Source organism: Xiphias gladius, chromosome 12, assembly GCF_016859285.1.
Source record: "Xiphias gladius isolate SHS-SW01 ecotype Sanya breed wild chromosome 12, ASM1685928v1, whole genome shotgun sequence".
Classification (NCBI taxonomy): Eukaryota; Metazoa; Chordata; class Actinopteri; order Istiophoriformes; family Xiphiidae; genus Xiphias; species Xiphias gladius.
Genome location: NC_053411.1, coordinates 2,091,102 through 2,105,269, shown reverse-complemented (window position 1 = coordinate 2,105,269; position 14,168 = coordinate 2,091,102). Strand labels below are relative to the sequence as shown.

At 38.7% G+C, this 14,168-nt stretch overlaps 1 protein-coding gene across 4 annotated transcripts in view; it reads left to right on the top strand.

Moving 5' to 3' along the window:
- Nucleotides 1–14,168, top strand: part of lrch4 (leucine-rich repeats and calponin homology (CH) domain containing 4) — a 57,285-nt gene that overhangs the window by 24,142 nt on the left and 18,975 nt on the right. For all 4 annotated transcript variants that reach the window (XM_040140277.1, XM_040140274.1, XM_040140276.1 and 1 more), the window contains 12 exons: nucleotides 3,658–3,802; nucleotides 5,336–5,465; nucleotides 5,811–5,916; nucleotides 7,024–7,270; nucleotides 7,945–8,041; nucleotides 8,852–8,963; nucleotides 9,564–9,673; nucleotides 9,771–9,823; nucleotides 12,868–13,020; nucleotides 13,408–13,476; nucleotides 13,682–13,736; nucleotides 13,838–13,901. In XM_040140277.1, the coding sequence (XP_039996211.1) occupies nucleotides 3,658–3,802; nucleotides 5,336–5,465; nucleotides 5,811–5,916; nucleotides 7,024–7,270; nucleotides 7,945–8,041; nucleotides 8,852–8,963; nucleotides 9,564–9,673; nucleotides 9,771–9,823; nucleotides 12,868–13,020; nucleotides 13,408–13,476; nucleotides 13,682–13,736; nucleotides 13,838–13,901 (1,341 nt within the window). The remainder of the gene's footprint in view (nucleotides 1–3,657; nucleotides 3,803–5,335; nucleotides 5,466–5,810; nucleotides 5,917–7,023; nucleotides 7,271–7,944; nucleotides 8,042–8,851; nucleotides 8,964–9,563; nucleotides 9,674–9,770; nucleotides 9,824–12,867; nucleotides 13,021–13,407; nucleotides 13,477–13,681; nucleotides 13,737–13,837; nucleotides 13,902–14,168) is intronic.

Genomic DNA, 14,168 nt, shown 5'->3' with positions numbered 1-14,168 from the left:
CTATGCATGTGTATTATATTTTTGTTGAAAGGAGGACCAAATATGGGACACTTCTGTATTAATGCTTGGGTTTAAGGCTAAGATAAGAATAGGAGATATTCTTAAGGCACAAGTTAAAGGTAGGGAATGAATGTAGATATTGCAGGATGCTCACAAGTATAGAATTAAAAATGCGTGTGCATGCGTCGCACAGGCAATACTTGTATTTTTGCAGTAGAAATAAGTTCCAAACAATCACTTTCCTTTTAAACCAAACTGGAGCTCCCAAACTGGAGGCAAGTATATAGTTGTCTTTTGCAACAACAGATACAGAGAGTAGACAACCTCTCCATCCCCCATAGCAGACACACACTCACACACTCACACACTCACACACACACACACACACACACACACACACACACACACACACAGTACTATTTCCACCCCCACCTATTGTTCATACAGCTCCCCTACAGCTATGGGATACTAAAGATCAGGCTTTAGTGCTCCTGTACAGTATATACACACTCATATTTACTATATACAGAATACACATACACAACATATACCCACACACTCTCTCAACACACGTTGAACCACGCTGCAGTGTTTATTAAGGCCTTATTAAGTGGTCTTGTTAACAAAACACTTGCTCTGGTGAATTTTTTCACTCTTAGATGAATAACAAGGCTTAACAGTTAAGTATGCATCATGTATGCTTTATTTGTTGTTTGTTAGACCTCTCTTTTCTTTGTTTACTGGTGTCTTTCTTTTCTGTCCCTTTTTTCTGTGTTTTTCTTGTTCTGTTTCTGAGATGAGAAACAGACAGCCATCTTTTAATTGCTATTTTGGTTGTTAAAGTGGTCAGTAGTTTATCTTTAGCTCGACTAGGGCTGCAACTAACAACTGGGGGGGGGGGGGTAGTCCCTAAAAGTGTTTATCAGTGAATGATACTCAATGAACCATGTTCTAGATTATTTTCACATTTCTGTTCTTCTAAATTTTTCTGTTTAAGTCTTCCAGAATAAAAGTCCTCATAAAAGCCCTAACAAAGAGAGAAAATACCTCCTCCTACAGCCTTGCTGCTTCCAACAGCAATCAATAAACAGCCATTGGGCTGTCTGCCATTGACAGACTTTTGTCTCATCCTGCTGCCAGCCAAAGCTCAGTGCTAATAGTGCTTTTTGGAATCACTGCAGCTCTATAGACATTCTATTGATGCTTTATTGTGTCTGCTGCATGCTCCTATTTCTTTTATCCCATATTCAGCCTGCTGTAGAGTTGAAATATACAGGTATTTGTGTAGAGAAGAGGTTATATTGTTAATACTGAGCAAGGCTAGTAATACCTTCATTAGGAAGGGGGACATTTGGGAAAAAGGCAGTTTTTGGGATCACCGTAGATTATACATATGACAGTTTCAAAATATATAGAACTATGTAGGGCTGCAGCTAAAGATTACTTTCATTTAGAGCTACAAAAATTAAACAATTAGTTTATCTGCAATCTGCAGATTATTTGATAATGGCAGTAGTTGTTAATTGCAACACTATTTTCAATATCAGTTAATCTATTGTTTTCTCGATTAATCATCAGTTAAATATATACCGTATAAAATGTCAGTAAGTAAAATGTCCAATGCCCAAGGTGATGTTTTCAAATTCCTTGTTTTGTCTGACCAACAGTCCAAAACCCAACAATATTCAATTTATAACGATATAAATTAGAGAAAAACTACATATGCTCACATTGTTGGACATTTTTACTTGTACTAAAAGAACATTAATAAGTTATTAAAATTGTTGCTAATTAATTTTCCTTTTCCTTTCCTGTTCCAGCTGTATTAGGAAGCACTTTGCATCTACCCAAGAAAAAGTTTTCTCCCAGTAATGACCTAGTATTTCTACTAAAACTGGAACTATTTTAGTATAATAAATGAGCGACAGAAAAATATTTCTAAATTAAAGGGGTATATTCACAATGAAAATCAGATGGTCTGATGAATCATTTACAGGTGTAATTTTATGTATTTTTGTCTGATGCATTCATCAGACTTAAGTAAGGGTAAATAGCGGAAGTTGTGGAGTTGTACATCAGGACCATGTTTGGACTGGGAAGGTTCATTTCTGATTTTAATTACAATTGACTGGTATTCCTGTATACTTGAAGGTAGATGAAAATGGCCTACTTACCGTGACTCTGGAAACAGAAAGCGGGAAGCAGCCAATAGTAGCTATTTTTGGACATACTCCCCCACTTTGGCCAAAAGTGGACGAATGTTGACCTTGCCAAGATTCTGTCAGAGCAGTGTGGGTTCCCTGCTCGGAGCTGGTTGTCAATTTTAGGCTGGTGGTTTTGGAAAGGAGTGTGGATTCTTGGCCAAGGATACAGAACAAAATCAAACCAAAGTATGAATTTGATTGATGTCATTGGGGTTATTATCTAAGTTTGGTATTGGAGGCTACAAAATTATAACAGAATACTTGCATTACAAACTAGAGATCATCTTGCAATGGGATTACACCGGCCGTGACTCCCGTCATGATGTTGATGTTTCGACCCATGAGTACTGAGTAGTCATAACTGCATTATTACACGAGTACTCAGTACTATGGGGCTGCCCACACCCATCTTTGTTCTTGGCCTTCATTTTGATCTCAACTACACACCTGTGAAATTTCATGACTGTGTCTTGCACAGTTGTGACGTTGTAGTGGTGACAAAACGTCCACAGACAGACACCTCCCAAAGTACTCAAAACTGCTTCTGTGTTAGTTCCTGCTACAGTAGGTGTCTCCAGGGCCACATTTTGCCATGATGACACACACACAAACACACAGACTCACAAGGTCAAAACAATTCCTGCCCGGCAGTCATGGCTGGTAATAAGGGGACTTGTAGCAAAAAATGCTAGCTGGTGGCATCAAGGGAATTGTAGGATTCTGCTTGACCCATACTCAGGACTAAAAGTCAGGATATCTTGACTTCTGCAGCTTCGATTTTGACCTTTTTTTTTATTTTTTAACTTTATAGAAGTGCAATACTATATCACTGGTGTCCTCCTTCAATTTAATTTAAAGTCCTTCTTTGTTCCATGTCCTTTTTTTTTCTTGTTTTGGAAATATCTGTTTTTATTTCCATTCCCTCCATTATTTATCCTTAGTTTGGTCTCAAGGGTTAAAATGATTTATTTGATATTACATATTTTGGGAACCTCCCATTCTTTTGGAACATTATTTTTTATGGCTTATTGCCATTATTTGACAGTTGACCGTGACAAGAAACATGAGGGGAGAGAGAGTTTAAAGACCTTGAACAAAAGTTTACAGTAGGATTCAAACTAGGGATGTGGTAGTTACATTTCAGACCACTGGATCACCAGGAAACTCAAAACATCTCATTCTTAACAGGGATTCCTTTTTGGATTTTATCTTGTTTTAAACAGAACAAGAACTTTTTAAAAACTTGGTGCACCAATTGTGCACCACAGTTTGCCAATACCGACATTAATACTTAAGATATATAAAATAATATTAAAAGTCTGTTGTTTTTTTAAAATTATATATTTTTTTGACTTTGTGTCAGCAGATGTCTTAATTACCTTTGTGTAGTAGCAGAATGAATACTGGAGAAACTTTGATGGACCTAATGTTTTTTCATCTTGTCTGTTTTCAGATCTGTCTAAGAACCGCCTCTGTGAGCTGCCGGAGGAGCTCTGTCAGTTCATCTCTCTGGAGACACTGAGCCTTTACCACAATGGGATGCGTTCACTGTCCTCCAGCCTGGGCAACCTCCAGGCCCTCACCTACCTCAACCTCAGGTAACTTGGCAGCAAACACCGGTACTTCATGAGCCATACAGAACAGGGAAACAGTACTCACCACTTGTGGGGTTAAGCTAGACTACTAACTGTATAGCACTGCACACCGGCAGGTAATCAACCTTCATTTGGAGTCTAATTAGTACAAAATAGAAAATGTCTGGTATTCTACTTAGCCCTGGCCACTTGTAGCCCAGGTAAACTAATGGTATCTCTCATGGTCTTGCTGCATACAGGTATACTTAAATATTTCTATTAAAGATATATTTATATGTACATATATTTCTCTCTCTCTCTCTCTCTCTCTCTCTCTCTCTCTCTATAGATAGATATCTATATCTATAGATATTTATAGATAGATAGATATATAGATATAGATATAGATATAGATAGATATATAGATATATCTGTTGAACAGATCTAGTACTTAGCACTTGCCTCAAGGTTGCCTACTGTACTGATGCTTTAGTGTTGTCCCATATGTGTGAGTTGCTTTGGATAAATGCGTCTGCCAAAGGAGTAAATATAATGTAAATAATCTTAAATTGCAAGGGAAAACTGTGTGAACACAACTGTATTAAGTATCAGACTGTCCTCCTAAAAAAAATGACTTAATAGTATTTATTTTAGTGCATACCACAATCTTTTAATTAACCTAACCAAGTAGTTTTTGTACCTTAACAAACCGTGACCGTTCTACAAGCTTACCCATGTGTTTGTTATTGTAACCATGACGACAAAGGTCCGGTACACCTGCTGCCATTGGGGCGGCATTGCAGGAGACGCTCCTATGGATTGTATCAAAGGGTAGGGACAAATGAGTTATTCGGTCATTCGGATTGGAGGCCTCGTTGCTAATTATGGTAGTCAAAAGTTAAACCAGGAAGTTGGTCTGTAAAAACCCAAATTAATAAATAGTAATTACCTTACATAGTTTCACTTTAAAACACCAAAATAGATAGAGTCAACACTTTCCATCAATTTCACAGATGCACCACACCTCTGAAGCACAGCTGATGTTTTCAAACTGCATTTGAAATTCTGTTTGTTTATGCTGGAAATTAAAAGAGGCCATCCAAATCCAAATCCTTTCCAAACCCTCTTACAACTACAGAACCAAACGGACACTCCTCTCTGCTTGACATTGTTATTTTACTGATGCTAGGAGACCAGAAAACCCTCCAGGTGGCTTGTAATACAGAAATCAAGTGAAGGCTTGAGGCAAATATACTTTATAACAAAAAAATACAAAGACTCTATGTAGCTGCACATTTTTGGTGGCTAGCCAGTTAGCTACTAAATGAAACTATAATTTATAAAACATTTGATTTTTTTATGAGTTTTTAAACAAGAATGTGTAAGCAAATACACTTTTGAAATTCAATGCAATGTTGCACAATACTCAAGTGGATATTCCCCAAGGAATGACATCACTCTGTGTGTGTGTGTGTGTGTGTGTGTGTGTGTGTGTGTGTGTGTGTGTGTGTGTGTGTGTGTGTGTGTGTGTGTGTGTGTGTGTGCTTGTCCCCACAGTCGTAATCTTCTGTCCGGTTTACCGCCGTCGGTGTTCCAGCTTCCCCTCTTGCGAGTGCTCATCGTCAGCAACAACAAGCTGTCTTCACTGCCCGCCTCCATATACTCCCTCACACACCTCCGACAGCTGGTACGATACACACACTTACCCTCACACACACAAACACACTGGTGTCTCTCATCAACAGTATCTTTCCGTGCTCTAACTCAGTTTCTCTCAGCAACAGTAGATTTCTATGGTGATAGAGTGGAAAAAAGTCACATTCCACCAGTGTCATTCTTTCAGTCCAGATCTATGTATGTCCTTTTGGTTCATAGTCAGAAGTCCATGGTGTCTGTTAATTTAAAGCAAGAAGTCTCTAGATCCATTTCCAATGTAATAAAACAGATCAGTGGTCTTATAAATTTTATAAATCTTCTGTTTTAGATCCCTGGTCTTGGTTCACTGTATTCGTTCTGTGTCTTTCTCCGTCAGGATGTAAGCTGTAATGAGTTGCAGTGTTTGCCCGCAGAGCTCAGTCAGCTAGAGTGTCTAAGGGATTTAAACCTGAGGAGAAACCAGCTCACCACTTTGCCTGAAGGTACAGACACATTTCACCATTGAACGCTCACCTCCTATAGTGTCCCAACCCTCAAATAAACCTTGTGCATATGAAGTGATTCTGCTGAGTTTATCTCTTCTCATTGATTGTTATCAGTGAATCTAAAGCTATACTGTAGATGATAATGCAGATAACTCACTTGGACTGACCTCCAAATAGCAGTATACCTGTAACAACCTATCAAAGTATTGCTCTGTGTATACAGTGCAATGGGTTTTTATGTACAAACTCTTTAAGTTAGATGGTAATTGCATCATTATTTTGAAATATTGATTGCTTACAAGTAGAGGTATTGAACTGCTTCTGACTTACTGCAAGCCTAATGGATCTTAAACCATTGGTGGATCGTTCTCTAAATCATTGGGGGAAAATGGAGAATGAAGATACTCCTTAAAAAGAATAGGAGACAGAGTACCACTGAGTCCTGCTTGTGTACAGGGGCCAGGTTTCATTTCTTTCTTTTCATTTCTATATTTATAAGGACAGTGCACATTAATCAACATTTCTTTACATGTGCCATTGTTAGCTGGCTAATTTTCAACAGAAATGTTATGGTGTAAGTGTTTGCTAAGTAGATGTTGCCATCATTAAATTAAAACTAGCTTGCTAATTTGGTAAGGACAAAAATTTAAGCGGTGATATGGAATATGGTCGACTGACCTGACGCTCGATCAAAATGCTAGTAGTGATGTAAAATGCTATATAGTACATTTTCATATAAAAGCCAGCATTCAAATAATGGCAGTCTCAACTCACCATAATACAAGTTTTCACAGCACTTATTCCATCATTACAACACCAGTCATGTCATACTCCCCACTCTGCTGCTCTCGCTTTCTCTTTTCAACAGAAATAGTAGTTTCATTCACTGATTATTTCCAGTTGCCTCCACTTTGCCGTTTTAACTATCACTGTTAGGCTACTGTCAGTTACACTTCCTGCAGGCTGCAACTTTATAAGAATTATAGTATATGGGCTCCACTGTAAAAAGATGATGAGTTTCAACAATAACTTTAATAAACCAACTTCAATACTGATTTTAATTAACACCATAAATAATACTACCCTTCTCTGTGCCCCTTGCAGAAATATCCGAGCTCCCACTTGTCCGGCTCGATGTGTCCTGCAACCGCATTTCCCATGTGCCCTTGTGTTACCGCCACCTCCGGCATCTCCAGAGCATCTCGCTGGACAACAACCCGCTGCAAATGCCACCTGCACAGATCTGCTCCAAGGGCAAATACCACATCTTCAAGTACCTCAACATGGAGGCCTGCAAGAGGAGCCAGGAGGAGCTGGAGAGACACCTGAGACCCACTGGATTTAACAGCTGGTGAGTAGGAGGGGGCAGATGAAAGACATAGCATGTAGTAGATGAAAGGGGAGTTGCAGAAAGGATGAAGAGAGAAGCTCTTACTGGTCTGTATATCACATTTGACAATTTTCAGGTTATTTTAGAAAAATGACATGTAATACAATAAAAAATAATGTGACTAAATAAGGTGGCAGCGCATAAGTACTGTTTACTGATAGTGGCAACTACAGCTAGATATTATAGGATCAGGGAATTATGGAAATAAGTATTTTAACACCACAATCTGCACTTGAACACTTTAATACCAAACTAGGAATTCTGTGAATACGAGGTGAGAGGATAAATGAAAAGAGGTAGAGTAAATGTAGAATTGAGGAATGCTTGATAAATGATTGCAGTGAAAATGCATATTAACTAAGAGGAAGCCAAGTCTATCAAACATTTATAAACTTGAAATGACCTCTTTTGGGAGCATAATGAGCTGTTTTCATGAAACAGACAGAACCAAGGACAGAGATAAGAAAATATTTGAAAGAAGAGCTCTGCATCTGATCTGGGGAAGAAAAACACGAGTCACTGCACTTTAGACTAATCACCCCTCGTGGAACAGTTTGCCAAGTAAAAACTGCTTTGTATTTACTTGTGTGTGTATTTAAGTTATCCTAATGTGTGCTGTGCATCTTCCCCTGCAGTCTGTCAGACCAGGAGCTGTTCACAGGTCAGTTTGGAGGCCTGGACTCTGGCTTCAACAGCGTAGACAGTGGCAGCAAGAGATGGTCTGGGAATGAGGTAAAACTACTGGAGTCACAGACGCACACCCAGATCCAGTCTTTTATACAGTTGACTTGACGTTTTCTGAGTAACTACATGATACAGTACATCAAACAGAAATGCACTCATGCCACATTTATGCCACATTAATATGTAATGACCTAAACCAAATTTTGACTTGGATATCAATGCAATGCAATTTACAGTCAACGCAACATAATTTTACATTAACTAAAATATAGTAAAGGAGTGATGTCACCAAATTATATGAATATATGAAAATAGCATAGTACTGTAATACCACAATTCCACTCTGCTGTTGGTTGAAACTGCATTTTAATTAGAGTATTTTTCCTCATCCTGCGAATTACTAAACCAAATAATCTCCAAACCTACCTACAACAACAGCACAGACAGTATTGTATACAAAATACTATAAGACATTGCACAATATCTTAGGACAGCATTTGGAAGATTTTGTGCACTGTAAGGTGCATGTTCCATGAAAATATAACAAATATTGAATTTTTAAAAAGTATCAAATTTCATTAAAAAATAAATATGATCAGGACATAATGATCGTCTGACATGAGGAGAAGTGTAAGATATCAGAAACCTGAATAATATTTTTGAACTTAATGCACATTGTTGTCAATAAACCTGAAAATGAGATGTCCATACTCTATAGTGTTTATATATTTTTGGGGTTGAAAAAGCAGCGTATATAAATTCAGCCTACCTCCACCAAACCCAAGGTTAGAATGTGATGTGTTTACAGTCACCTACAGATCAATGACTCCGTAACTATCTGTCTGTCTCTGTTTCCAGTCAGCAGATGACTTTTCAGAGCGTTCCCTCCGCATGGCTGAGGTCAGCAGAGACCAGAGGAACCTGGAGGAGGAGGAAGAGGAGGATGAATCTCCTCTGGAAGCTAACAAAGGTAATGGAGGACACACTAGGGCTGCCAACAAATATTCTAAATTTGATTATATAAAAAATTAAAAACAGACATTCCATTGTGGGGAAAAAAAGTCTGCTGCGCAAGTACATTGATTGAAAATGAAATGTAGTTCAAGCTGAAACGAGTGAATAATTCAACAGCAACCGTGTGGTAATGAAGGCAGAGAGTTCACAACCAAACTCGGCGATCTGTACTCAGAGCAATCTAAGAGGCCCTGTTTGGAAACACTTCGGATTTCGGTCAGTAGACGAGATAAAGTTGTATGCAGGCTATGTAAGCTACAGTTAGCCTACCGTTCCAGTTGTGGCAACCTGAGGGCACATCTCGAAAATATGCATCCAATCTCTCTACTGTTGTATTGGTTTGTTTTCTTATGGGAATTGAACGTCATTTTTAGCCAATTTTGACAGTGCTAGGACACACCTGTTGTAAGTCATTGTTGTTAAGTAATCGAGTGTATTATACAGTGTTCGGGAAGGTATTGTATTTTTCAATTTTCCAGTCAAAAAGGATTTCTGAAACTGTAGATTTGTCCGCACATTTAGAGAAAAGACAAGCTCTCTTCCACTCTCTTTACAGTGAATGGAGAGGCTGAGCAGGTGGACTTCATTGACAGTAGTGTGACAGAGGAAGAGGAGGAGGAGATCAGAAGGGATCCATCCACACCTCCTCTCACAGCAGCTCCTGAGGTACCAGTCATTCACAGACTGTGTCTTATCCTCGTGTTGCCCGACATCTTGTCTTGTTAGAACAGGGAACTTATTGATTGTATCATTGATTTTTCAGAATCAGAAGGAGAGATCTTCACCGTCCCAAACCCAGGACTCAACAATATGCAGGTAAATCCTGTAAAACTTACTGTACTGTAAAAGATACCCTTTGCATGACACTGGTAATATTTTTTTAGCATAACAAACTAGAGTAAGTTTATAATACAAAACAGCAATATTTGTTTATAGCACAACACAAAAATATAAGTTTAAACGCAAAACAGTAATATTGGTGTACAGTGCAAAACGGGACAATCCATTCAAAATGCAATTATGTGATACTTGTTTAAAGCACAAAAAGTAATTTTGTTAAAAGCTTAAAACAATGAGCAGAGATCATGGTTTAAAGCACAAACCAGGGATATTGTTATTTAAAGCACAAAACAATAATATTGGCATAAAATGCAAATTAGTAATATAGTTTCAAGTGTAATACAGTAATATTGGATCAAAGCACAAACAAATATTTGTTTAAACAGTAACTCAACACTAGATTTTAGATGAAGGAAAAACTCTTTGGTTAGACAGGTGTTTCTGTTGAACCTTTGACCACACCCACATCACAGCTGGGTGTTGGTCAGGTGCGGTCTGTTGTAACTGGCCACACCTGAGATCCATGTATGTTGATCTGTTGCCTCGGACATATAACTGACCTTGCCTGTGAGTTTTGAAGTTGTGCGTATGGACTGGGTAAGCTGCAAATGAATTTCCCTTCTTGGTATAAATAAAGTTGTCTAAATCTGAAAACCCGGTTGTGCTGTAGCTCTGTACATATTGCCACCATACATCTGTGCTGCACAGGTTGTGGAAAAAGCATGCTGTCACCACTAGTTGGCAGGGCAAGCCAGATCGTTAGACTGGGTGCAGTAACTCTAAAGCAAAGAAGAATAATATTGGCTTGAAGAGATAAACAGGAATATTGTGCTTATCACAAAAGTGGAAGAGGCTGCTGATCTTCCAAAGCAAATGGGTAAGGATGTCAGAGTTTCTAGTGGCAACAGATGGTGGAAGGAGTAAAGGTGATTGAAAAATATCACTGCCAGTATGTCAATCTGCTTTGGGGAGGGGGAAGGAAGAACAAGAAGCAACAAAGTTTACAGGAAACCTCTTAAAGGAAACTCTTTTCCATAACACGAATGGCATTGGATGCTGGGAATGTCTTCTACTTAGGCCTTATTTGTTTACAGTACTTGTGCCAAGGTGTTCCAGTAAGTTTGAAGAGCATTTACATATCACCTTTGATTCTGCTCAGCCTGGTCCAGTGACAGTCTTCCATTTTAATTCAGCAGTGTGTTGGTTTCCCCGGGTGAAAACTGTGTACTTAGTCACTCTGAGTTACAAAGACAGACAAGGTTTTATCACTTTTTCTCTCTTTTCTTTCCTTCTTTTACAAGGTCAGTTTACAGAGTATTTGAAGAGCTGGGAAAAGTCAATATATAGCCCTTCCCATTACTTACAGTGTTATTCCCTCACTTCCCCCCAAAATGCTGTTATCTTGGAAAGCTCACAGTACTGACACAGTGACTCACCCATGCTTTACTTACAATACAGTGGTAACAGTAGATTTGGGGACAGGTTCCTACATTACACTTTGTAAGAATGTGTCTTCCATCTTAATTCCCATGAAATCTTATTTTTCTTTGGCATGTAGTATGTTCAGCCCTTTGTGCTGAAGCCCAGCAGGCAGCTCTTATCATGCTGCTCTGTTGTTCCATAACCAAGATAACTACATTCTTGAGATTGGGTGTCCCAGTAGTCCTATTGGCTACATATTAATATGTGACGCAGGGCCATTGTTTTCAGCCTCTGGAGCAACAAACGATGTGCTTCATTGTTCTCAATATTTGAGTTTTGTTAACTATATTCTGGTCAAATTACTAACATAAATTCAGCACTCAAACCCTCATTAAGCCTCACTGACAGTACATGATTTATATTTGGTAACTGGACCAACCGGTCTATTCCTTCTGACTGAGGAATATTTCGTTTGGCCGCTGCACAATCATGTATCAGTTCTACACAAACAGCACTTTACATCATGTTGAAGCTTAGACAAACGGATGCTCTAAATCTCGGCTTCCATCACTTCCTCTGGGAGCTCTAAAAATAGAATACCCAGACTTAAAATGGAAAGTCAACACAGTTTGTAGAAAATATAAAGCAGACTTGCACTTAGCTTAAACAAACCAAGCTTCATAATGTAGTTTAAAGCCTTATCAGATTCACTTTGACAGACTTGCTTTTATATGGTGCATTTTTATTTTCTATTCTAAAACTTTAATCTGCTCTCATTTTTAGTTGTTAAAGACCCATGTACAATTTTCACCAAATTTGGTACATAGTATATTTAGATTGACCCACATACTATGTCATGTTTATAAATGTCTAAATGACCCGGGGTGGGACTTACGGATGTTTGAGTGGGCTAGTTACCAGAATAAGTATAATACTCAGCATAGAGAATAATCAGGAATCATACATTTAGTTCTTCTGGATTTAAATCCCTTTCAGTTTGGGGCCAAGATCAGGAACATTTTAACAGATTACTTGAGACACTTGTAATGTATTACCATTTTTAAGAAAGGGTGTACTAATATTTTATCAATCAAAATGTAAAGAGGACAGATGGGTCAATGTTCTTTTATTCTGATTAAAAATGTACAATTTGTATTTGTAGACAAATTGTTGTCATTATTAGGGCTGTCACTTAAAAAAAACAAAAAACATCAAGATAGAATGAATGAGAACCAGAACATAATTAGCTCAGATTCATTTGAATGCAATCGGGTAGCCTGATCCTAAACTGTGATGTAGAATTAACGTTCCGTTCATTTGTGGCGCCTTGGGGCTAATGTTAAAGTTTCTCCCCACTTTTAAACAATAGTTCAGATTTCAAACAAAAAGTGTCAATGCTACTGATTGTATCTCAACTCCTTCCTGAAACTAACAGTGGAGTTGGCACTAATGCGTACTATGGTACAGGGAAAATGATGTGTAGGCGAGTTTTTCTCAACAAATAACCAGATCTTTAGAGATATTTGAATTCGAAAACATTTTATTTGTATGTGTCTTATTTATCTCATTGGTGTTCTCTCTCTCTCTCTCCTCTGCAGGTCCAGTCTCCATGTGGAGGTGGGCCCCCCATCGTCAGTCTCCTCGTGTCCCCTATCCCCCTCCAGCCCCACCCTGGAGGAGCGAAGGAGGCCCGGCACCTTGCTGATCTGGCAGGAGAGAGAGCGGCTGCAGCAGCAAAGAGAGAAGGCCAGGTTAACAATCACAATCACTGACTTTCAGTAAAAACGTAGATATTTTAAAGCTAAACATGAGATATTTTCAACTGTGCAGATTTATTTTAATGTCATAAAGGATTGAAAGCTTCAGTTTGCTGCTGGCAAAGAAGGAAGCATTTGATGCCGTCTTACTAAAGGCTTGAAGTGTATGAATGGATTTGACACAGGCATCACATGACATTAGCAACATGAATTTGACTGTATTTCCTCCTATCAATGGAACACAGCAATGAGCTTTTAGTTTCCATGTGTGCGGCATTTTGTGTTCTTCACATAAGGAACAGCTATCTGTCAGAGGCTACACCCCTCTGTCTCTCTCATATGTAATTATACGCTCTCCATGTCAAAACTCTAATTTTGCAGTTTGCTGAAGTCATCGACCAAAACAGGAAGTCATGTGGCCACGGCACCACAGACAGGAAGTAGCTCAGCGTAAGTAAGGCCTGTAGAGCAAATAAGACACACAGCAGAGTAATAGCAGAGAGACAGATCTGACAGTGAGTGACCTAAGTTATGCTCATTTCATTCATTCTTGCATTTTCTTCAGCCTCTGCTGAAGTCAAATAAAGGGAAGCTTCAGGGTGTGGAAAGTGTTGGTTTTCTTTGGTGAATAAACTTGGTGTGTGCCTCCCCCTAGTGGTGCATCTCCAGAGAACAGCAACTCCCACTCAGGCCTGCGGCAGAGATGTGCAGTGAGTAGTGTTATTCATGCCTTCAGTGAATACAGCCGAGAGGTGAACAGCTGTACTGTGGTTTTCCATTGATGTAAATCTGAGTTGTTCCTTTTTATTAGAGCGCTGAACAGATGAGCACAGTGTCTCCTTCAGTACTTCTACAGCGCTCCAGCAGTAGAACAGGTACTACAGACACACAAACCAGAGCTACATAAAGGAAAGTACCTTTTTATTTGAAGAAATGATGAGTAGTATACACATAATTTCATTGTGATCTATTGGTAAATATTATGTCCACAGAAAATACTTGTTTCACAGTGACAATTCAAATCGTACATGGGGACAACAGTAACATAGTTCCAGACTAGGTCTAAATCAGTAAAGATTTATATTAAACCGCAGAATACTATAGTGACAATACATTCAAGCCTCAGTATGCTTCAAATTCTA